This window comes from Caretta caretta, chromosome 1 (assembly GCF_965140235.1).
Source record: "Caretta caretta isolate rCarCar2 chromosome 1, rCarCar1.hap1, whole genome shotgun sequence".
Classification (NCBI taxonomy): domain Eukaryota; kingdom Metazoa; phylum Chordata; order Testudines; family Cheloniidae; genus Caretta; species Caretta caretta.
In genome coordinates, this window is record NC_134206.1 from 243,892,452 (window position 1) to 243,917,778 (window position 25,327).

The window sequence follows — 25,327 nt, forward strand, 5'->3', positions numbered from 1 at the left end:
TCAAACAGGAAAATTAACCAGCTGCCTTGAGCACAGCAAAGCAAGCTGCCGTCTCCATTTCCTGGCCACATATCCACTCATCCCATAGTTTGAGGTAAAGGCAGGCTAAATACACTTCTACCCCGATGTAACGCTGTCCTTGGGAGCCAAAAAAATCTTACTGCCTTATAGGTGAAACCGCGTTATATTGAACTTGTTTTGCCCCACTGGAGCGCACTGCCCTGCCCCACCAGAGCACTGCTTTACCGCATTATATCCGAATTCGTGTTATATCGGATTGCGTTATATCAGGGTAGAGATGTATCCTCTGTTCTTGAGCTAAGCCATCTCGACTTGTTTCATACACATCCACATCTGTTCTTCCAAGAACTACATCTTTCAGTAAGATTCCTTCACAACCAGATTTAGAGAATGATACAACAGAGTGCACCAATGTCACATTAGCCATCATGTAGCTAACATTAAAGATCTGAACTACTAACAGCAAAGTCAACACATTGTTAAAACTTATTTCAAGGCTTCAGTTGTCACAGAATGCCATGGTCACAAACCAGAAATCGCTGCAATAAAGTGTGATGTTAACCCTGACTGGGAGTAGAGTTCATGAATAGAAAGCTGAACTCATATCAAACTCAATATTGGCACTTCCTCCCAGTAAAATGGTGTGCCAGGAGCTGGTACCAATCAAGGCGGCCCAGATTTTTCAAGGTATTTAGGCACTGCTTCACTCAGAATTGCAATGCCCAACTGATTCAGGAACCTAAATCTCATTTTCAAAAGTGGTTTAGGCACTTAGAAGCCTAAATCCAATTGACAGCCAATGGGTTTTAGGCACCTATGTGCCTAAACCATTTTTGAAAATGAGATTTAGGCTCCAAAATCAGCTGGGCATTACAATGCTGAGTGCAGCAATTCTAAATACCTTGATAAATCTGGGTCCTACTGCTTTGCCATAACAAAAAGTGAGATTCCTGGATCAATGCCCTGGTCACAGAGTAAATCTACAAAGTAACATTTTCCTACCTGAAATCGTCCCATCTTCAAAACTCCAGCTCCTGCAGTGGTAGTTGTTTCACTGCTCTCTGCATCCTGTGATGCTGAAATTGAGAAAAAGGAGGGTGGCAGGGAAGAGAACAGCTCCAGTCACACTTCTCCCTGGCAGGCTCCCACCCATATCCTCAGTCTCCCCTCCCAGAAAGCAGTGGTCCCCGCCCCCAAAGCTCCCAGTTGTTGCTCCTGCCTGTCCCTGTGGGATGCAGCTTGCAAGCTCCAGCAGCTGCCATGGAGGGAGGGGGGCCACCTGAATCATGTGACCAAGCAGAGCTGGCAAACCCAGGAACTGCAGCCTGCCTGCACAATATAAGCTGGGGAGCCAGTCTCGGCCAGGTCCGGCAGCCCCCTGCTCTAACGCACCAATACTGCAGGGCGGGGGGGGGGGGGGGGGGGATGAAATTTTGTACAAATTCTGCATTGCACAGTGGCACAGAATTCATCCAGGAGTAACTTCACTTAGCTCCCAAGCAGTATTCCCTGAAGGAGCTGGATGCTTTAGAACCTAGTCTAAGACTTTTTGCAGAACTGCAGACCCAAAGGCAGTGTCTCCCCTAGGAGGTGTGTACTAAGGCATAATGTCTTGAGATGGTACAGACCAAAGATCATGTGGCAGCTTTGCATATTTCCTCAATGAGAACCTCTCTCAGAGCGAGGGAAGCAAACTGAAACCTAGTGGAATGGGCTATAACCCTAGAAGAAGACCGAACATTATCCCCCCCTCCTATGAGGCTGCTACAACCAGAAATCCACTTAGAGACTCTTTGGGTAGAAAGAGGTGCTTCATCTGACACTGCCCTACATACCTTTGGTATGGGGCATGAAGATAATTGGGTGCATGTGTGGACCTGACACTGCTACCAAAAGGCTCCTATCAAAGGCACATGCGCACCTGAAGTGCGGCACCCATAGGAACATTATGTAGTACACCGGGCCATGCTACAATTTCAAGACAAATTGGTTTTCACTATAGTTATCCCACTCATCTTATTATGGCACTTAATTATACTTCCAGGTTACATGTATTATATTTAACTGGCATGTCACTCAGGGAAGTTATGTAGCTTACTAGTGAATGATATAGACTGCTGTTTAAATGGGACAATAGTGGCAAACTCAGTTAAGGCCAGCTCCTTTAGGCATTTTTTATCTACTGCCAAATGTTGATTACCCAAGCATTAAACCAGTATAAAATTTAGAATGAGTATATTAATACAGAAATGAACAAATAAGATTAAAAGAAAAAAATCAAATGCTGAGAATCATTTTTAGTCAGTATAAGATTCTCATTGTAGATTTTCAGGGCCAGATTCTTGGACTCCCTGCCCCCGCACTCCAGCTGCACTGCACTGTTGGACTTGTGGAACTAGCTACCTAGAGGTCCCTCTAGTGAGGGAGAAATTCTTGGGTGGCCATAATGGCTCTACACAACTACTCTCAGCCTGTGATGCAGGGGGCTGTGGCTGAGGAAGGAGGACATGCACTGAGTACCTCTGCACTCCAGCAATACGTGCAGCTGGGATGCAACTGGGTCACCATGAGTGTGTGCTAAGTTCTAACAAAGGCTGGCCTGGTTCTGGTCTGGGGGCATACAACCACTGCCCATCACACTAGTTGTGCAACTGTGGATCTGGCATTCAAAATTTTAAAAATTGTTGTGTCATCCTTATTTGGCAGAAGGTCCAACATGGCGTTCCAATTAAAATGATTCTACTAAACTTCAGCAGGGTGGGAAACTTATTCTCAGGTAGGGAAGCAATTTTCCAGGGGAATCTATTGCAGGAAGCCCAACATGTGATTTTGTTTTCCTACTGTAATAAATCTTGAAGGTCTGCCATAAAACACTGGCTGCAGAAGGGAAATCTCTCAGAATATTGTTAGCTCTCCTAACTGGTTTTGAAATACTCTAAACAGTACAGCAGCACTCTCCTCTCATAAAAAGGTAAGAAAAGTTTGCTTAACTAAACTGGGCAGGAGAACATGTTAGAAATATATGTTCCCAGGCCCCCACAAAACCTCTTGGTCTACAAGTGAATACATTATCAAGCTAGTGTAAGCCAGCGTGTGAGCTGGCTAGCTACGGCATCTTTTTTCCTTTTTTTTTTTTGGCAGAAATGTGTGCGCTTTATACCTGAAACATTCTGGAACCTTTACAGAACTGTACAATCACTAATTGTTTAGCAGCTGGATATACATTTAGGATTGGAAAGTCCACGGTCTGCTTCTCAACTTCTCTAAATGAAACCAGAAAGCAAATCTTTTTCCCGCACACTGCTCATATGAAGATTTCCACTTCTTTGCACAGTGTAAAGAAGGGAAATACCTAAAGATCTGTTGATAAGGCACAGAAGGATCAAAACTAGCAATATCGTCTTCTCACTCTTGCTGACTATATACACCTCTACCCTGATATAAGGTGACCTGATATAACATGAATTTGGATATAACGTGGTAAAGCAGCACTCTGGGGGGCAGGACTGCACGCTCCAGCAGATCAGCGTGTCAGGCTCCGACACATTGCTCTGAGTGGCATGTTAAGGGTGCCGGGCCAGGGTGTTGGATAAGGGGCAGAGGGTCTCGGGGGACAGTCAGGGGACAGGGAGCGGCGGTGGGTTGGATGGTTCGGAAGTTCTGGGGGTGGGGTGGTCCGGGGATGGGGGCATTGGATAGGGCGTGGGAATCCCGGGAGGCCTGTCAGGGGGCAGGGGTGTGGATAGGGGTTGGGGCAGTCAGGGGACAGAGAGTGGGGGGATTGGATGGGTCGGGGGTTCTGAGGTGGTCAGTCAGGGGCAGGAAGTGACTATTAATAATGGAAATGCTTGAGGCCAAAAGCAAGTTCGATATAACGCGGTTTCACCTATAACACGGTAAGATTTTTTGGCTCTCGAGGACCACATTATATCAGGGTAGAGGTGTAATATAGGAGACAGGAGGCATTCACTCCACAAATCTGGATATTGTTCCTTAGCAGTAAGTTTAGCGGAGAGTCCTTGTAAATCTTGATTTAGCTTATTTTTGGAGAGTTTTAAAAATTAAATAAGTTAGCATATCCCTTGTACCTCTTGACCTGCAGTAAGATAGTTTTAGTCTAGTTCATCAAAAGCCAGTGACTTTCCAGTTCCTCTACTAAAGCCTGCAGTTTTAGGACAGCCATTTAACATCAAATCCTCTTGTTCAGCAAGTCAATTCACATTCCTCAGAAGACTGAGGTGGCAAGTGTCAGTATAAATACCTTCTCTCAGGGGCTGTGCCGGTGCAGACACCACTCCAGTAACCATTGTAGAAGCCACTGCTGGCACAGGCTATAAAAACCAAAGAAAATCCTTTAGCTGTTATATTGATCCTTACCACAAAGCCTACCTAAAGCATCCTGCAATATTAAATATTTTTCCATCTTACTTAAGGATAAAGGAATGACCCTGGGCAAAAGTAACAAGTAATCTCAGTGAATCTTGCATTACCAACTGTAAGGATATATGTTTGTGTTTTCAAATTTTATCTTCAATGGTTCAGCAGAGCTCCTCCTCCTTTAGATAACTTGAGGGAGTTTTAGTACTGTCTACATGGGGAAGTCTGTATGAAATAGCTAAGGGTCCAAGTTTAAAGGGCAAAAGCTATTTAAATTAAAGCTACTTGCATTCTGAATGAGACAGTCCACACAGAGGTTTAATGCGATTTAACTAATTTGCTTTAAATTCATACCTTTAAATTCAGATTAATTTTCCTGGCTGTACCCATGTAGACAACCCCTTGGTGTGGAATAAGTATGTCCACACAGGGAGTTAGTGCAGAATACCTACTTCACACTAGGTATTCCAGTTCCCCCCTCCCCATGTAGACAAGTTTTTATTTACTGTAACAGGAGCCTACATTCATCAGAATATAGTACCTCTTTCCAAATGACTAGGGTGCATGCCAAGGTTCACCACTCCCATTTGCTAAACAGCACTGATTAAGATCCTTAACAAGTTTTAATTTCATATTAGATCTTAAAATTTGCAACCACCCCTTACTGCACAGCTCCTTAAGGACCATATCACTTGGTAGCCAGCCATGAGGGAATACAAAATCCAGCACAAGCTGCACCTTTTGCCCCAAGTACATCAGAATACTTTCTTGTAGACTCAGAAGACAGTCACAGGTCATTCTTTATTCTGATCTCCTATATTGTTCCAACCTCAGAAAATCTGTTTCTTAATGAAGGTTTGTTTTAGCAGGATACCTCTAGCAACAGGCCAGAAAATCTATTAAAAAGCCTACAAGAGTTATTAGTTTTTAAGTCATACAAGTATGTTTCCCTGCACAGCACTCACCAGCTTTTGAGGCATCAAAGCATTTTTATTTTCAAAGACCAGAGAGAGTTTGACACACTGCTTCTGAGGGCAATGATCCAAGAGCATAAACTTAAGGAAGCACTCTTATCCAGAGGCTTTAAACGCCAACACCACAAACTTACACAGGCAGGAGCAGATGTCACTGGGACAGTCTCTGGACTGAGGGTTCTTCTCAACTGAGCATCCAGATCTTCTAGAGGCTGCTGGGACTGAATCAACAAGAAAAAAATAAGCAGCTGTCCCTTGGCACCAGCTATGCACATGGCAAAATTTAACATCGAAAGCTACTTAATATTAAGGTTGCAAAATTGTATAGCAAAAAATAGAGTTTCAATATCTCCATTACCTCTGCTTCCTTCATCATATACAGGTAATAAATTAAGCTACACATTTAAACCAAAAAATAGAAAGGAAAAGTTAAGTGGTAGCTCTGTTTTTCTGAAGATAGTGTGTTTGGATTCTCATTCTTGAGAACGGACTGAATGTTTAAGAGCCCCCGAACTCTCATGTTTTTTGTTTCCAAGGGCAGTGGTTCACGGCATGGGCCATCCCAAACGTTCCTCAATACACACGTCACCAAACCAGGTTAATTTGTCTTCTTCTGAAGATACCATGTGGGCAGGAGTAAAAGTAGCTCAAGGGTTATCCCTAAATAAAAGGGTAACAGTTACACTGCAAATGGAGACAAGAGCTATACCAAAGCCAACTATGTACATGGACAGGGTGCTGCTTCAAAAAAAATGGTGAGGTATCTCCAGAAGTAGCAGGTTTAACATTTCAACAGCCTGAGGTGGTGTCTTAAAAAGAGACTTCTAAAGAGGACATCCAAAATAAAAGAATTCAAAAGGCAAGAAAGTTCGGACTCTAGTTCAGAAACAGGTTATGCAAGACAATCAAGAATCTCTCCCCTCAGAGACTAGGATCCAAGCAATAGATTTTTGTAAACATATGAATGGAGGACCACATATCTGAGTGAGAAACATTCCTGAGGCAGACATCAGAGACTGCCCTGTCTTGGACTAAATAAACCAGCCAGATCATAAGCAATGAGAAATGCAATGCATCAGTAATAGACACTAATCTTTTGAGCAATGGCATTATCCACCCTCCCATTCCTGAGAAAGCTCATAAAGAAGCTAACAAAAAAAATTACAAGTTCATCTAACAAACTAATATTCTATGCCTGGCACTATCAGGATTCAGCCCATGAGGCAGAACTGAAACTAATTTAGTGGCACTGATGATCTTCTCCTGTCAGTGGAGGGAAGACCGATGTCCATTCTCTTTTGGACCGCATTGCAGGGTTCAACGCTGTTGACCATGAAATAATGCTGTCTCTGATCAGAGAGGTGGCAAAGGTACAGACTACAGTGCGAAAATAGTTTGAGACCTTCCTGGAAAGTAGGGATGGAAAACTGCATCTCCACCACTAGACCTCTGATTTGTAGAGTTCCACAAAGATCAATCTACATGCAACCACTAGGTGAACTAGTCAGACAACAGGGACTCTACTGCCACAGCACGACAAGTGATCACACCATTACCACCAAGAAGGCCTACTGCTTGGACAATATCAGCTACTGGATGAAGAACAAAAGGGGTGTTACTGATGGCCAGAGAAGAAGATTTTGAGGAGTTTGTGGCCATGGTACAATCTCCTTCAACTAAAGATTCACATCCACAATTATTCAATTCAGTCCATAGTCTAGGAATACTCCAATTCCTTGCTAACACTGAGTTCTCCCATCGCAACAGACTTGGGTAACATTTTCTACCATCTCCAGCTGGCTGGGAGACTCCACCCCATCCCAGCCCTCAGTTATTTATGCCTTCAAAACCTCTTGGCTAGATTACAACAATGCAATATATCCAGGCATGAAACCTTCGTGCATTTAGGGAACTCCAACTAGTACAAAACCTTGCAGCACATTGCGTCAGTAACACAAGTTGCCATGAGTACATCACACGTGCCCCTCCACTCTCTACACTGGCTTTCCACAGAATTTCAAATCAAGTTCAAGGTAGTCGTCCTTATCTTCAAAGCGCTCCATGTCCTTATCGTCAGAACGCTGCAGGATACCTAAAAAGACCGCAGTTCACACCTTGGCTTCTCCGGCACAGTGGAGCTCAGGAAGAGTAAAGTTTGTCTGTGAGGGAAATAGAACCTTTTCTGGAGGTTGGCCAGACTGTGGAATAGATTCCCCCAGGAATTACGGACCATCACAAACCTCACAATCTTCTCCAAGTGCAAGGCGCATATACAGGAACAGGTATAGTTATTTAATAAATAAAAAATCCTACCAGAACTAGACACTCCACTGCATGCATTTCTCCCTCTAGGGACAAGATGAGAGAAAAATCAAACATCGAACATGATAGATGTGTAGTCACATAGCTTAATGCACTACTGGAAAGTGCTCAGATACTAGGGTAATGAGCATGGTATAAAAGCCTACATAGAAAATTGGATGGAGAATGCATTGCTTGCTAAGTATCTTATGGGGCCATCAGAATACCAGCAACTTCTTGCTCAGTCCAGAAGAGACATCCACCTTCTTTTGTCTCACACTGGAAGAAGATTTGATCGGAAAGTCCCTGAATTACCAGTAGTTTGTGGATATCTGCCATATCACAAAGAGAGAGAGATGGTGCGTGCAGTAATATCTTTTACTGGACCAACCTCTGTTAGTGAAAGAGACAAGCTTTCTAACCACACAGAGCTCCTCTTCTTCTGAAGCACTGAGGAGCACTTGTTCATGAAAAAACAAAATTCCCTGGATATGGAGTCCTGCGTGGATTCCTCAATCTGCATCCATACTCACTACTACTTACACATGCTTTCCTAAATGAAGGTACCATCCCCCGCCTACCACCAAGCCAGAGAAGTCATTCTTCTGCAAAATGCAGTACATGTCCCCTATATTGCTTGCTTCCATTAGTATTTTGGTATCCACTCAAGTTCTCTCTATCAGGCTATTATGAATGCACTGTTACCATGGTCCAAGTTGTCAGGTGCTGGTTATTGCTTATCCTTTCTGATGAACTGGTGGTGTCCTGGATTCTTCCTGACATGGGGCAGGAAGGCTTTGAGTTGAACTGTATTTAGCAGGACTCCTATATGCTCCATTTGTTTGTTAGGGACAAGCTGTGACTTTGGATAGTTTATCATGAGCCCTAGTGATCCCAGTGATGATACAGATGATGATGATGATACAGATTGATCTTTTGACAGCTTCTAGATCATCCTGTTAGATGAAAGGAATATGTGCACTCCCAGCCTGGGCAATAAGTCATGACTACCTTTAACCATAGTCCTTTGGGGAAACAAAAGGAGCCAATACCAAAAAGTCTTCATAAAAAAAATTGTATGCATGACATCGAAGTGCTGCAAGCCCATGTACACAACAAAGTATGTAAATGCCTAAACAAAGACTAGAATAGGTCATGGATCTTCTGGTGTCTCTGGCGACCTATCAGTGCTCCCTAGTTAGAGGGGGCCAAAAGGCCTTGACTCCTGAAAATAAAATGTCAACATCACAATAAAAGGAAGGAATGTAGACTTTAATGGGAGTCAGGAAGGGACACTAAGAGAATTCCAAAACAATGCGTCATTGGATGAGCTGAAGAGCCAGAACAGTGTCTGAATAACCACAGCTCATGAAGGGAGCTCTTTTGCTTACCACAATTCGAGAAGGAACTGACTGGAAGGTTACAAAGACAATGGTTAAAGCCCTGGGCAATGTATGACCACTAGTAAGGGAGCAGCTCATACCCCACCATACTACTACTACTCTTTGAAAACAAACAATTTTAGAACTTGGGTAATTCTCCTTTTCATGCATTTGGAAGCATAAAACCTGCCCACATGGTATCTTGCAAGAACAAATATAACCTCCAGTATGTCAACCCAGCTTTCAGAAACAGTGCAACAGCTAAGATGACACCACAGTGTCAAGGGATTTAATATTAAGTTTGCGCTATGTAGTATAAACTTTTTTCTTATTTACGATTATGACTTTATGCTTGATATGCACATTTAAATGGTTTCAGTTAGGAACTGGCATTTATATCACATTTATTTAACTAGCATGACACACAGAAAAGTAAATTCCCTTTGTTGGGTACATGCTCCTCTCTAATACATGGCTTGAAAGGGAACAAGATGAGTTAGAAGGGCCCATTTTGTGTTACTTTCCTCAGAAGAAGCCTGAGACCTACAGCCCGAGACCTACAGCCCTTGAGCATGTCAGGCGGAAAAGGGAGAACACACTGTGATGCCAATGGGCAAAGCTTCCATCAGGGTCCAATAAAAGTCTTAGTTGGTATCTCTGAGAATATGCAGAGGTAAATTTTCATTTAATTTTTATTCCCTGCTCATCCAGCCACTGGCAATAGCCCACAAGACATTTTGGCTATAACTTTTAAAGTACTTCTAACCTAATTTTTTTTTAAACAATGTCTTTAAAAATGCAGTATTGTTTCATGGCATAACTCTAATTTGGCTGAAGGGATTTGGCTTAAATATTCCAAAACTAGGCCACCTTTGGCACAAACCACAAATTGAAAATTTAAGTTAAAAAAGTGAGTACTTAAGAAAATTGTGTGTACAGAACATTAAGTTTATAACTGAAATTGTTTTGCAGCTTTAAAGCAGGTATTACCAGATGCCTGCTTTAACACATAATACCTTCTTCTTTATAAATCTAAATCTGAGAACTGGGGATTACATTTACAGGCAAGTACACTGGACGAAAAGTCCAGTTTGTGTTTATTCTGTAAGTAACCTTTTGACACTAAACATGCGGTTTCTAAAACACACTAAGAACAGGATACAGACTGTTTATAAGTCTCCATCTTCACTGCTTTTATTTTTAGCTTTTCTTTCATCATATATTGTATGTTTCTTCTTTAATGATGTGCTTAAATTTTCTCCATACTACCTCATTGCACAGCAATTTAAGATATCTAGAAATCTTTCTATTTCATTGCAGGTCTTGACTGCTTTTTTCCCCTATATTCTCTTGAGTTCTGTAACCCCGTCTATGAATTTCCTTCTATTTTACAGAAGGAAGTGGCAGCTGTCAGTCAGAAAGGTGTGTCTTGGTCTTTAAGGCAATAAGTAACAACCTCAAAAGTTCACAGAAAAGGGAAAACATCCACCAGTCTCCCTGGAAGTTTTCAGCTATCTGTACACCAGAAGGTGGCCAAATGCATATCCCAACAGTTTGCTTAAACTATAATCTTTAATCAGCATTAGAAGATTTATAGAACTGCACCAACTCTGATAGACTAGAAAAAGGAGACTATTAAAAACCCATTGATTTCTCATAGCCAGCAGTCTTGGGTTTTCAACAGCTAGTTGGGTATTGCAATATTTGTTGCTCTCTGCAGAGCTAGAACTTTGCTACCAGATACTCTTTTTATTCTAATCATAGGACAGGTGGGTGTAATACTTCTGAAGTTAAGTTTCATGACTCTTCATTTACACACAACTAATTCATCAAGCGCATTTTATTAGGAAAGAGGAATCACTGGGAAAATTAATTTACTAGTTTTGCTTTATCTCGCTGTCCTCCTCAGGGCTGGCCACTCCCACTGTGTTTTCTGCCAACACTGGGATTTGATGAAAGAAGTTTCTGTACTTAGTTTATGAAATGAACATTTGAAATAGCTACATCTTATGGAATACACCACCTTCAGTCTCACCCCTTGAGCTCTGCAGGTGGTGTAACTAGCACTCAAAGACCCAGTGATTATTGTTGCCTTGCAAATCCTCTGTTATGAAGACATATTTGGCACATAACCAACTTTGAAACACAGCTACTGTGCAACACTGAACATACTTGTCTGTAAAACAAGGGCTTTTATGAAGCTCTCCCTCAAGCTCAAAACAGAAGTAAAAGCATAAGCTTGAGTCATTGCACCCAGAGTTCAAACATTAAGGTCCAGTAATCCAAAGGGTAAGTTTGCTGCCTTTCCAGTGTACGAGTGACTCTGGTCACTGCTACACAGAAGGGGTTACTCAGTCAAAAGAGAAAGTGAAGAAGCCAAGACCATGCAATGGAGAGTTTAATTGTAACATGCTCTTTGAAAGAGAAAGGAGAAGTAGCAGACAGAATCTGCCAAGTCATGTAGCACCTGAGTTAGTGAAGGTCCTGGAAAGGGTGGCAGCTGTTCGCTGGATGGAGTGCCAGCTGGAAGTTCAAAACCTACCGGTAGCACCTATGGATAATGAACAGGAAATGCAAGTCCATCAAACAAAGAACAACAGTAGGAGCAGTCAGCAAGTTACAGTAAGTCATATCACTTAGTAGAAACCTTTAAGAATTTCCCTGTGGAGACTTCCTATGGAAGCAAGGAACACTGTCAAGAAGGAATTCATTGCAGCTAGGATATCCACTTGCATTTTTTCTTTGAGTGTCCACAGGGAAACAATCTGTGTTTATGACTGAGGCAAGTGGTTTTGTTTTTATTTGTAAAAAAACCCAGGAATCTTGACATCTTTATAGCAAATCCATGAGAACTGCTGCTACAATCATAATTTTCCAGCTGAAAGCTTAGTGACAACTGAGCAGGGCAATCCAGAAGAGGATGTGGCCCCTACCCAATTTCCCTGACAGCTCTATATTGAGATTCCACTGCTGCTTAAGAGTGGCAATATTCATGTGATTGTAGTAAATTGCTCTAAGCAATTAATAAAGAACCTGAAATGCTTTTACTATCTGAGGAGGTCTCCATCTACTAAGAAATATATTATTTTTAACCTCCCGGTGTCAATTTTTGTACCCATCATGAACAGCTACCTGAAGCTGCTGACTGCCCAAGCAGATGACCAGAACATGCATCTTGGTAAGGGGGAAAAAAAAAATCCAGCCAGGTTATGTGGAAAGTGTTAGAGCAACTGGAAAGCGCAGAACGAGGCACACAAGTCTCACAGCAAAAGTCAGACAGCACATTCCAGTTAGTTATTTCAAATAGTTACAAATGTGGGAGGACCTAACAACTAAGAGGCTCTGTATGGATTTTTTTCAGCTTTCCTCCCCTCAATTATGTCCAGATCTCCCCCACCTCTTGCATCACTTTGCCTGCATTCTATTATTTCTAGTACACTAGATTGATCAGAGCTAGTGCAGATGTGTCTCCTTGATTTCAGGAAACGCACACAGTAAGTGGCATAATAACCTAATGATATTTGGCTGGTAGCCTTTTATGGCAGCAAACCATGATAGACAGTTCCTTGTTGAATAAACCCTTCTTCGGTCTTTAAACAAGTGGGAACTAACTGGGGCAGAATCTAGTTGATACAAATTCACAAGAAAATTCAAGGTGCATTTACTCTTGAAACTGATACACGTAAGCCACTGGAATATGCATGCATGTAGTGTTTTACAGCACCAACTGTTTAAGCTACATTAACCATTTGAAGGCAATGGGTGCTCTCCCCGAACTCCATTTTCATATTACTTAACTGTATGAATTACTCCCAGCCAAACTTCATAAAGCTAAAGTTAAGCTTTAAAGTACATATCACTAATTTAAGAATAAAGAACTTTACAAAGATGTAATTTTCCAAAACCAACATTAAAAAAATCCAAGGAACTCAGTTGTTTGGATTTAAATTTAACCATTTGAAATTGTATCCATCCTTCTTTTTTGTTGCCTTTTTGCCTCTCTTTTTTTTTTTTTTGGTAAGATGCTTGGCTCCCTTTTTAGTTTAATCTGAAATTCCTATGCTTTAAGTGTTCTTCACACACCAAACAACTACCTCTACAACTTTCTTGTAAAGCTGTTTATCATTACATCAAGGCAGGCGATTCTCTTACTTTGTGTTTCAACAGAAAAGCACAAGGAGACCCTGGGCCCAATTGGTGCTTGAGTGATTCTGTAATACAATTGCTAGAAACTTTAAAAAAAAAAAAGTACTTTCAGTCCAGCATACTGAAATTTTTGCTTTGGGGTGTTTTAAGACCTAAGTTTTAAAATATATTTGTGCCCTACACAGGAGACAGGGAACAGGACACCAAGTGAAATTCCAAACCTCTGAAGATTATTGGAAGCCAGAAAGAAGCGGGAAGTTTATGGTGGTTAAGAGCTCTACATGATCAGTCTCCTGAGCCTTTGCACATCAGCCCCACTACAATCTTCTACTTCTATACCTTTACTTTTCGTCCCCAGAGCACACCTATACTTTGAGCTGGGGGTGAGAGTTCCAGCTCAAGGAGACATACTTGTGCTAGTTCTGATCAAGTTAGTGCAATAAAAACAGAGTGTAGGCACAGCAGCGCAAGAGGTAGTGATGGTGGGGTGAATGGGCACATACTTGGGGTGGCTAGCCCTAACTTCAGCCTACTCTCCCGCCTCCCCTCCACGGCTACATTATTTCAGTGTGCCCGGTTGATCAGAGATAGCACATGTATGACTCCTTGAGTTGGAAATTATACCTCTGGCTGGAAGTGTAGACATACAGCTAGTCTCTGATTCACCTTCCTGAAGCCTTGTTGAAGACCAAGAGATCTACTATGGACCTTGGCAAGTCAGCAGAAACCATGGGCCCAGTATGGATTCCTGGCCTCAGCAGCACCTGTACATTTTATCAAATCTGAGACAGGGAGCAGGAATATGTAACCTGGGGGAGGAGGAAAGGAAGTAGAAGCAGATGACAGAAGCTAGCAGGGCTGTGGGATCCACTTGGGTCATGGAAACCTGCAGACCTTAGGAGCGCTTGAGACATTCAGATGGAAATAAGGAGGGCTGGAAACCTTAAGCTAAGATTGTTATAGGAGCTAATCAAGTCAAGAGGAACTTGAGTCAGGCTGCCTGTACTTGGCTTGAGAGGAAAAAATCATGCCAATACTGTACCTGCACTAAAAACAGATAATATACTAATACACTGTACAAATCAGTTTGGATAAACATTCTGTTTCAGCCTTGCTTCAGAACAAGAGCCCTTTCCAAAAGGTTATTCTCTCGTATACTTAACACCATTCACAAGAGTGTTGGATTCCTTACCGGTACCCTGCTAAGAGGTGGCTTTGAAGGAGGAGTCCCTGGTTTCACTGCTGTTGTTGCAATGCTGACTGATGCTGGAACATAGGTGACAGGAATGCCCACTTGACCAGGTGTGGCAACTGGTGTCATCACTGGTAAGCCAGCTGGTCCAAGGGGCAAACTAACTGGTGGTATACAAGAGCTGGTCGTGGCTGTCATAGGTTTAGTTGGTGCAACAGCAGTGGTTGGTACGCCAGGCATGACTGTAGTCTCCATTACCAGTGATGTCTCCAGAGATACAGGTGGATGCGTTGCTCCAACATTGCCATGTTCACTGAATAGAGATCGTAGCTTTTCTTCCAAGGTCTTTATGTCATCGATGCCAGGAGCTTTGGGCTGAGTGTCAACATCAGCCTCCAGACAGTGAGTATGAGGTTGATTGGGTAGCGGAGCAGGTTGAGGTTGACTGTGTATCAAGGTCTGCTGTACTGCAGGCAAGTTAGCAACTGGCTGCGTCAGTGGTAGGGTGCCAGATAAAGGAACCTGGGGTACTATGGGGGTAGAGATTGCAGCTGCTGCCTGGGGTAGGACAGGTGTTGACGCAACTGCTGACGGAATGAGTAAAGGATGCACCACAGCAGGCTGAGGGACTGAACCAGATATACTTGATGCCACTGCAGAGGACAATGGTACAGAGATAGGAAGGGACAAGCCAGCTGCACTGCACAGCTGCGCTTTATCTACTGACTGCCCATCCTCAGGCTTCAAGTGTAGCACACTTACAACTGTTTCTGCCAGACTGGGGGTGGAGCTACTACTGCTGAGCTGAGGCATTTGTGAAGTCACATTATGAGCCATAGTTGGGGCTACAGATGTTTGCGGAGCTGCCACAGACTCCATACTACTTGAAATCTGTTGAGCAGAAGGAGAGGTCACAGGTGGGGGTACAGCACTTGGTGCACTAACACTGGGGCCAGCCATGACAGGAATCTGTTGTGTTGGTGGCAACATTAAAGAAGCAGGTGTGCTGATATTAGGGACAGCTTCTTCAGTCAGTGGTTGAGCAGACTGTGATGTAACAGTTAATGAAAAAGAAGCAGGTGCACTCACACTGGAAGTCACTCCACCAATTAATTGGTGCCCAGACTGTGATGATGTGGGAGAGCTGGAGCCTGAAACACCTGTGCTTGGTGTAACTCCAGCTGGCACCTTTTCTGTAGGCAGGGGAACAACAGATTGAGCTACTGGAAGAGAAATACCAGTGGTGGAGGGAGGAGATGCTGGGAGAGGAGCCACTGATGTAGATGGTAGACTTCCAACTATGTTAGAAAGTACAGGTGGAAATGGTGGCATAGTTTGGTTAAAAACTGGAGGAGCTGTACTGGGTCCTTCTGTCATTTGAGCATGCCTGATCTCGGAGAAAGCTTGCTGCAGGCTGAGTGATGATGCAGAATGAGAGAGGTTCATCCCAGGACCATGTGATGGAGAGGAAGTAACTGGGGGGAAAAAAATATATATATATATATATATCCAGTCAGGCCACCTAGAGAAGTTTACCATGGTTTACCTACCATTGCTAGATTAACACCATTCCAATATAGTGCATTATAGCATGCTTTACGTCGGCTATTCAAAAGAGACCTAGGAGTACAGAGCCAGGGGATATACTGCAAATCACAATTTAAGATGTGCTGTGAACCCTATAGGAGACTAGCACTGGAACAGCAATGGGTAGTATCAGTTAACAGACAGATCTAGAGGAAGAAAATCTTGCATAATGCTGCCCAAAAGCATTTTTGGCTCTAACCAGCAGTCAGTTCCTTATTTTCAGTGGGTTTTTTTCTAATGTTAGGAACTGGTCAAGGTGGGTGAGGTAATATCTTTTATTGGACCAACTTCTGTTGTTGAGAGAGACAAGCTTTCGAGTTTACACAGAGCTCTTCTTCAGGTCTGGGAAAAGTACTCAGGGTCACAGCTGAATACAAGGTGGAACAGATTGTTAGCTTAAGTAGTTAACATACATTTCAAGAATAGCTGCCAACTTTCACATGGTAAATAAGCACCTCGACTTTCACAATAAACCAAAAATCAAGTTAATCCCATTCCAAAATAAGCCAATCCCTAAGAATCTTAACACTATGTGACTAGATCCCCGGCGTGCAGTCTGGGACTGTGGTGGGTCCCCTGAATTTCTCCCACCATTGCCCCTGCTTTCCAGGAACTGATTAAAAAAGGAACAAGCAACTCACAAGCCAATTAAGCCAAAAACAAGCCCAATTTCTGTGTTTTTTCCATGGGTTTGGCATGTCTGATTTCAAGGGACCATTCACAGACTCAGACTAAGGTCAGAAGGGACCATCATGATCAACTAGTCTGACCTCCTGCACATTGCAGGCCACAGAACCTCACCCAACAACTCCTGTGATAGACCCCTAACCTCTGGCTGAGTTACTGAAATCCTTAAATCACGATTTAAGAACTTCAAGTTACAGAGAATCTACCATTTACACTAGTTTAAACTTGCAAGTGTCCCATGCCACATGCTGCTGGGGAAGGTGAAAAACCCCCAGGGTCTCTGTCAATCTGACCTGGGGGAAAATTCCTTCCTGATCCTATATATAGCAATCAGATAGATCCTGAGCACGTAGGCAAGACCCACCAGCCAGATACTACAGAGAATTCTTTCCCAGGTAACTCAGAGCCCTCCTCATCTAGTGTCACATTTGCTATTAGCAGTCACAGATTGGCTACATGCCTTTGTAGGCAGTATCATCATACCATCCCCTCCATAAATTTTTCAGGCTCAGTCTTGAAGCCAGCTAGGTTTTTTGCCCGCACTGCTGCCCCTGGAAGGCTGTTCCAAAACTTCACTCCTCTGATGGTTAGAGACCTTCACCTAATTTCAAGCCCAAACTTGTTGATGGCAAGTTTAGATCAATTAGTTCTTGTGTCCACATTGGCGCATAACTTAAATAAATCTGCTCCCTCCCTGGTATTTATCCCTCTGATGTATTTATAGAGAACAATCATATCTCCCCTCAGCCTTCTTTTGGTTAAGCTAAACAAACCAAGTTCTTGGAGTCTCCTCTCATAAGGTAGGTTTTCCATTGCTCAGATCATCCTAGTAACCCTTTTCTGCACAAGAAGAGGGTGGAGGAGAAGGGAGCTTCCTTTTCCCCCTATGATTGGAGGCATGCTAATGGGCCACTTCACCTTGAACGGTCCCTTGAAATGTGTGATAACTACTTATGCTAAACAATCTGTTCCACCTTGTATTTAACTGAGAGGCACTGTGTGCATTTCCCAGACCTGAAGAAAAGCTCTGTGTAAGCTCAAAAGCTTCTCTCACATCAATGGAATTTGGTCCAATAAAAGATATTACCTCACTTATCTTGTCTCTCTAATATCCTGGGACTTACACAACTACGACAAGAACTGGTCACTCAGGTTAAACAACTTGTAGCTGGTATCAAATATTAACAGTCAAAACTCCAGAGAGCTTTAGGTAACTTACCAATATCTAGAAGTTCCTTTCCTGAAGGAATAGAAGAGGTGAAAAACTGCTGTTCTCTTAACCGACTCTCTGGGACAGGACTGACAATAAATCGTCTTCCAGCAGAATGGACAACCTGGGTGAAAGAGCTGGGAGGAACACCTAAACAATAAAGAGAAGTTAGGTATTTAGCCATGTGCTGCATCTCACTCATCACAGCATGTCCTACCAGATCATGCACTCAAGCATACAAAGGTTGCGCTCCTCAGCTGGACCAAAGTCCGTAGTAGGAAACTGTTGGATAAGTACTATAAAGCTTACCCGTTCTCTGCGGTATGAAAGATACAGGATCTGGCTGTTTGAACTCTCCCTCCAATTTCTGCAAAAAGATAAAATAGTATAATTTACATTCAAGCACCTCAGTCTTCCAAAAAAGCTTAAACAAGTTCAGTGGCATAACTATGGTATTCAGTGTACTGCTACTGTAAGCAATACTGTGAATTTGAGTACTTTATCAATCTAATCTAGTTCTACCTCACTTCACCCCTCCCGCACCCCTCAAAACTCTGTTCCATGGGAACATGTCAGTATTACATCTAAATTACCAAGACAGGAAAGTTTGGAAACCTATCTGCTTTCCTGCCGGGCAGACTGCCCTGGAACCAGGACTCCCATAGGTTGTAGTTGTCCCAACTCCAAGGCAGTCCAGGAAGCCCTCGCAACCCCTTTCCCCTGCCTGGTGGGCTGCCAGGATGCTGGACAACTGGAGAAGCAGAGGAATCACTACAAAAATGTCAAAACAAGGGGTCTTATTTTTTTTCTAAACCATTTCATTTTTGTTCCATTTTGGAGCAATTTTTTGAAATTCTGAAATTTCCGGGAATTCCAGTTTCTGGCCAGCTCTACTTATGCCACCACTTCCACTGCACTCAAAACAGAGGTTGTAAACAGTCTGGCTGAAACAACCAGGTCCCCACTTACCTGGGACCCTGGAAAGAAGCAGTCATCTTTCGTCTGCATACTCTCCAAGCCCTGATAGCCTTCTGGCTCCACACTGACATCTTCACTGAGCATTTCATCTGCTTTCTCAATGATCTCTCGTACCTGCTCTACAAATGAATCTCTCTCAGTTGCTAGAATAAATTCATTCTGCACCTGTAAATGAAACAAAACAACAAGGATTACTGTCATCATTAAAGTCCCTTGTCTATTTATATTTTTAAACCCCTTCAAACCTATATTGTACATGGATTCTGTCTATGCAACTATGCCTTCCTTTCAGTGTTACCCTTATTCTCCGTTGGCCATTTTTGTCACACCAACTTGTTGCATCTTGCTTTAATTTAGACTGTGACCTCTTTAGGGAAAGGGATAGTCTGTATTTTTATAGCCTCAAGTGTAACAGGACTCTTATTTGGTCCTCTATTTGTATTACAGTAGCACTAAAAGTCTCACTCATCTAGGTAAGCTACTGTCACTTCATCACAGGATTTCTCCTTGGCATAAATTGTTTAATTGAAATTTACCACTTCTGTCGAACTATCTGTTCGAGCTTGTATTTAGCTGTTACACACAGTTTCCCAGACCTTTAGAATAGGTCTGTATAGACTTAAAGCTTGTCTCTCACTAACAGAAGATGGTTCAATAAAAGATGATATTACCTCACCCACCTTGACTAATATCCTGGGACCAACACAGCTACAAAATCATTGCATAATTGAAGTCAGGCAGTCAAACTAATTCCTATTACGTCTACTGATTAATATTGTGTAAGTGCTCAAAACAACTCAAATGTTTAGCTGCAGTAAAAGGAATGAGGGACTATGGTCATTGAAACTTGAAAGTACTGTGCACGATCTCCTCACAAAGTGCTGGAAATGAACTTCTAAATTCTCTTCTCTGCCTGTTCAGAGTCTTTCGTAACCAGAGCCAAACAATCGTGATGAACCAAGTTGCTCTGCACTAGCAAACTACGTTTAAGTTGAACCCGTATCTCCCAGAGAAGAGAGAAAATAACTTCACAAGCTTAATTCTGTGACTAGCCACATAAACCAGCTGTACATTTCAATTGTGCAAAACCAGTCACTACAAACTCTTCTGTTCAAAGACTGATAAGTGTCTTTTTAACAGTCATCTGTTTTTCACTCTGACTGAGAATGGATATTACTACTGGGATGGCAATGCCATGCTGTTCTATTTCATGAGCCGTATGCACTAGTTTTTCAAGATATGCCAAGACAATTTCCCACAGAATGATTTGAGATAAAATCTTTAATAGTCTTCTATCCTTGATGCTGCGAAATGAAATGGGATCCAGCATATATAACCCTGACCAATCAGTTTACTTTCTACATGACAAAACCAACAAGAATTAATTCAGACTTCCTTGGAAACAATAACTGAGGTAACCGGTGTATGCTGAATGTATATAATGTGGATAGTGTAATTTAATAGCTTATAGGTGTACATTTCATGACACCTTTGAAAGAATTTTCCTTTTACAATATTGTGTCTCTCTCATTCAAAGATTTTTGATGTATATTGTTACCACCTCAAGAAAAACCTATGAATGAGTAACAAGGGTTATACAAAACATTTGCAACAATGAAAAGTTTCTGTAAATGTATTACAATTATCAATGTATATGTATTTCTTTAAGTGGCGGGAGGGTTAGTGTGTGTTTTGTGCAGGTTAGTAAAAAACAATATTTCCTTAAAAATATTACTACACACCTGTCCAACTGAGCATTGAGTAGCTGGGAGGCTATTTGCTCACGGACAGGCATGAAAGAGCAAGTCACCATGAGCTCAAAAGGAGGCCTAGTCAAGGCTCAGAGAACTAAATTAAGATCCCAGGTTGGAGTGGGTGTCTCATGTGTGGGAAGAGATTTCCAACACCCTTAAGTAATCTACACGTCAGTGGGTAAGCAAACAGAGTATTGGTCTACTTGACAGTGAAAGGCCGTTATAGTCATAAGATGTACCTTAAAGGAACAGAGTTTTGATGAGAGGGTGGGAGGAAGATGTTTGGTCTATGTGCTTAGACCACCACAAATTTGGAATCACTTCCATTTTTGCTGGTAAGTATGCCGAGTGGTCAATTTTCAGCTGTGTAATAACACGTCTTTTACTTCATCAGAGCATTCTACCTCTAGATCCTGGAACCAAGAAGGAGCCACACCTGGAAGCGGAGGATCTACAAGTTGGAGTGAATGAGCTGTCTGTTGTTTTGAGAGAGCAAGTGAGGAATGGGTTGAAGAGGAACTGGAGAACATAGTGCCATCTATGCCACATAAGGGAACCAAACTTGCCTTGGCCAGGAGGGGGCAATCGGAATAAGTCTTGCTTTGTCTCATCGTACCTTGGACAGTAGAGGAAATGGGGGAAGGTCTATAAAAGGTTCCTGTCACATGGGAGGATGAGCGCAAACTGTTTCCCCAGGCCTGCTCTGGAGCAATAATGAGGACATATCTTGTTCCAATACGCAGTGAAGAGATCTATAGTCAGGGTTCCCCCAAGGGGTAAAAATGTCATGAATAGGGCTCTGTGGTTTTCACAGAGGTCGCGGAAGTCACGGATTCTGTAACTTTCCACTATCGCTGTGACTTCTGCGGAGGTTAGTGTGGCTGAGTCCAGAGCCACCCAAGTAGCTGGCTCTGAGACCAGCTGACCATGTGGCCCCAGGGACAGCCACCCCCAGCTGCTGCTGGAGCAGCCCCACAGACTGCTCAGGCAGCCCCGTGCAGTCAGCTCCAGGGACTGCCCAAGCAATGGTCCCCCTGCTGGCAGCCAGAGTAGCTGCTTCCCTGGGCAGCACCTGGGTGGCCAGCGGAGCCGCTGCCGGAGGTGCCAGTCTGGTCGGCCGCTGGCAGCTGCTTCCCCGGGCTGCCCCCCCCCCCTTTTCCCTTCCCCAGCAGCAGCCTCTCCAGATGCAACTGCCCCCCAGCAGCAGCCTCTCCAGATGCAACTGCCCCCCCACCTCCACCCAACAGCAGTGACCCCCTTAAGATTTAGTCATGGCTAGTTTTAGTAAAAGTCATGGACAGATCACAGGCCCATGATTGTGTGGGTCTTGCCCATGAGACTTACTAAAAATACCTGTGACTGAATTGTAGCCTTAGACATGAAGCACCTCTGAGTTCAGTTTCCAATTGTGGTCGTGAGCGAAGTTCCGACTTAGATTGTTGGTTGTCACATTCTGCATCCCAGGTAGGTAGACGACTGAGATAAGCATGCTCTGTCGGATGCACCAATTCTGAAGTCTGAGTGCTTCTGTGAAGAGGGAGGTACCCTGGGCCTCTTGCACTGCAGCTCGTAATAGCACTGTGAGGGTGGATACTGAGAAGATCGTGACCTGTACTGTGATTGAGAGCCATAGCTCCTCTTTTGTCCCGCTGTATAGATTCCTAGGGAAACCTTCAAGGCATGGAGAGAGGTGCCAGTCATATCCATGAAGAGCTTGGGCCCTTTGAATGGGAGATCCTCAACCATAGTCTGTACCTCTTTGGGCAACCCAGAAAGGTGTAACCATGACACCTGCCTCATTATCACTGCCATGGAGACCTACCAGGCTGCTGTATCTGCTGCATCCAACACCGTCTGTAGCCTAGTCCTGGCCACTAACTGACCCTCTATGACAATGACCTGAAGGTGCTCTTTTTGTGCCTCTGATAAATGTTCAATGAACACATTGACTTTTCCATAATTAAATCATATTTGGCCATCACCAATTTGTTACCCTGAGCTGCAATGTCTCAGACTAATATGTCTTCCTTCCAAAGAGATCTAGCCTTTTCCAATCTCCATCATATGGGGTCGACTTGGCATGTTGCTGCTTGCCAGGTGCATTAACCACATCTACTACAATTGAATTGGGTTGAGGATGTAGGATGTTGAGGATATTGGATTGAGGATGTTTGTAGATGACACTAAAACCTGGGAGGAGTGGTAGATCCGCTGGAGGGTAGAGACAGGACACAGAGGGACCTAGACAAATTAGAGGATTGGCCCAAAAGAAATCTGATGAAGTTCAACAAGAACAAGTGCAGGGTCCTGCACTTAGGATGGAAGAATCCCATGCACCGCTACAGACTACGGACCGAATGGCTAGGCAGTTCTGCAGAGAAGGATCTAGGGGTTACAGTGGACAAGAAGCTGGATATGAGTCAACAGTGTACCGTTGTTGCCAAGAAGGCCAAATGGCATTTTGGGATATATAAGTAGGGGCATTGCCAGCAGATCGAGGGACGTGATCGTTCCCCTCTATTCGACATTGGTGAGGCCTCATCTGGAGTACTGTGTCCAGTTTTGGACCCCACACTAAAAGAAGGATGTGAAAAATTGGAAAATGTCCAGCGGAGGGCAACAAAAATGATTAGGGGGCTGGAACACATGACTTATGAGGAGAGGCTGAGGGAACTAGGATTGTTTAATCTGCAGAAGAGAAGAATGAGGGGGGATTTGATAGCTGCTTTCAACTACCTGAAAGGGGGTTCCAAAGAGGATGGATCTAGACTGTTCTCAGTGGGAGCAGATGACAGAACAAGGAGTAATGGTCACAAATTGCAGTGCGGGAGGTTTAGGTTGTATGTTAGGAAAAACTTTTTCACTAGGAGGGGTGGTGAAACACTGGAATGGGTTACCTAGGGAGGTGGTGGAATCTCCTTCCTTAGAGGTTTTCAAGGTCAGGCTTGACAAAGCCCTGGCTGGGATGATTTAGTTGGGGAATGGTCCTGCTTTGAGCAGGGGGTTAGACTAGATGACCTCCTGAGGTCCCTTCCAACCCCGATATTCTATGAAGAAACAGAAAGTCTGCCTCTTTGTGAGAGATGTAATATTTCTTGTCGGCTCTCTTGCAGGTTGATGCAATGGAGACTGGTGTCTGCCAGATGACTTTGGCAGGATCCAGAAGCGCCTCACCTCAGGAGGGTGATTCTGGAGAAGGAGGAAGTATGCAGAATATCTACCAGCTCGTGATGTGTATCTGCTACCTCCTGAAGGGGAATTTGCAGCTCATCCACCACCCTCTTAGTAAGATCTTAAAATCATCAGCTAGTGATGGGGGAAGGCATTAAAGCCTTATCTGGTGAAGATGAAGAGAAGTTGGCTGGAGAGGTAGCCTCCGTTTCAAGCCTTTCCTCCTGTCCTTCAAAAGTTTCTTCTTCCTCCAGTTCAGGGACCAGAGATAGTGAAGCTACAGGAGACAGTCTCACCAACTCTCTGAGAGACATGGACGTCAACAAACTGTGGGATCTGTACAACACCCCTGGATCCCAATATGGCAGGGTGAGGGGTAGTGAAAGTGCACAAGGAGGCCCACACCAAGACTGCAGGTCAGCATGAGGGTGGAGTTGAGGAGGTCCCCAGTACTGTGACAGCATGCCACAGTGAGAGGTCATGGAAATAACATGCTCCTGGTCACTGTCATACTCATCACAGGGTAAGGGTGGTGCTGACTGGAGCACTGGCAGTAAATGGCCCCAGTGATTCCATGCATGAGGCTCCAGTTCCAATTAATGGGGATTGTGCTTATTCCGTGACCTCCAGATCTCTAGGGTACAGGAATTCTTGCAGTTACACTGACTCACTTGGTACCATGGATGAGTGTCGGTGGTAACTTGCAGGTACCGATGGTTGCTTGTGTGTAGAACGCTCCAGGGACAGTAGCTTTGCCACAATCAGTACCGATGCTTTACTTGGTATCACTCACTTGGAAGCAGTATGTACTTTGTCCTTCTCCTTAGGAGGCAGTACCACTACCTAGGAGTCTGAGCCTCTGGTGCAGGGGTGGGCAAACTAGGGCCCATGGGCCAGATCCAGCACGCCAGTCATTTTAATCCAGCCCTCAAGCTCCTGCTGGGGAGCAAGGTCTGGGGTTTGCCAAGCTCCAGAGCTCCAGCCGGGGAGCAGAGTTGGGGGCTGCTCCACGTAGCTCGGGGAAGCAGTGGTATAGCCCTACTCTGCTGCTCCGGCTGGGGAGCAGAGTAGGGGGCCACTCCGTGTGGCTCCCGGAAGCAGCAGCAAGTCACCCCTCCAGCTCCTATGTGTAGGGGCAGCCAGGGGGCTCCACTCGCTGCCCCCCACCCCAAGCGAGGTCCCTGCAGCTCCCATTGGCCAGGAACTGCAGCCAATGGGAGCTGCAGGGGCAATACCTGGGGATGGGGTAGCACACAGCGGAGTCGAGCAGCCTCCTACACCCCAAACCTCTCATCCCCAATCCCACCCCAGAACCTGCAACCCCAGCCAGAGCCCTCCCCCAACACTCCAACACCCTGCCCCAGCCCAGAGCCCTCTCCCACCCTCCAAACCCCTCAGTCCCAGCCCAGAGCATCCTCCAGCACCCCAACCCTCTGCCCCAGCCCTGATCCCCCTCCTGCCCTCCGAATCCCTTGGTCCCAGCCTAGAGCACCCTCATGCACCCCAAACTCCTAATCCCCACCCCACAGCCTTCCCCCCACACCCCA

At 44.1% G+C, this 25,327-nt stretch overlaps 1 protein-coding gene across 17 annotated transcripts in view; it reads right to left on the reverse strand.

The window, feature by feature from the left end:
* The window catches only part of WNK1 (WNK lysine deficient protein kinase 1), a 171,945-nt gene that overhangs the window by 25,595 nt on the left and 121,023 nt on the right, over positions 1-25,327 (reverse strand). For 16 of the 17 annotated variants that reach the window (XM_075122443.1, XM_048828839.2, XM_048828844.2 and 13 more), the window contains 8 exons: positions 18,847-19,020; positions 18,187-18,244; positions 17,887-18,027; positions 14,394-15,868; positions 11,523-11,606; positions 5,507-5,593; positions 4,283-4,352; positions 1,024-1,097 (listed from right to left, as the gene is read on the reverse strand). In XM_075122443.1, coding sequence (XP_074978544.1) covers positions 1,024-1,097; positions 4,283-4,352; positions 5,507-5,593; positions 11,523-11,606; positions 14,394-15,868; positions 17,887-18,027; positions 18,187-18,244; positions 18,847-19,020 — 2,163 coding nt within the window. The remainder of the gene's footprint in view (positions 1-1,023; positions 1,098-4,282; positions 4,353-5,506; positions 5,594-11,522; positions 11,607-14,393; positions 15,869-17,886; positions 18,028-18,186; positions 18,245-18,846; positions 19,021-25,327) is intronic. The other variant, XM_048828871.2, reaches the window with a different exon arrangement.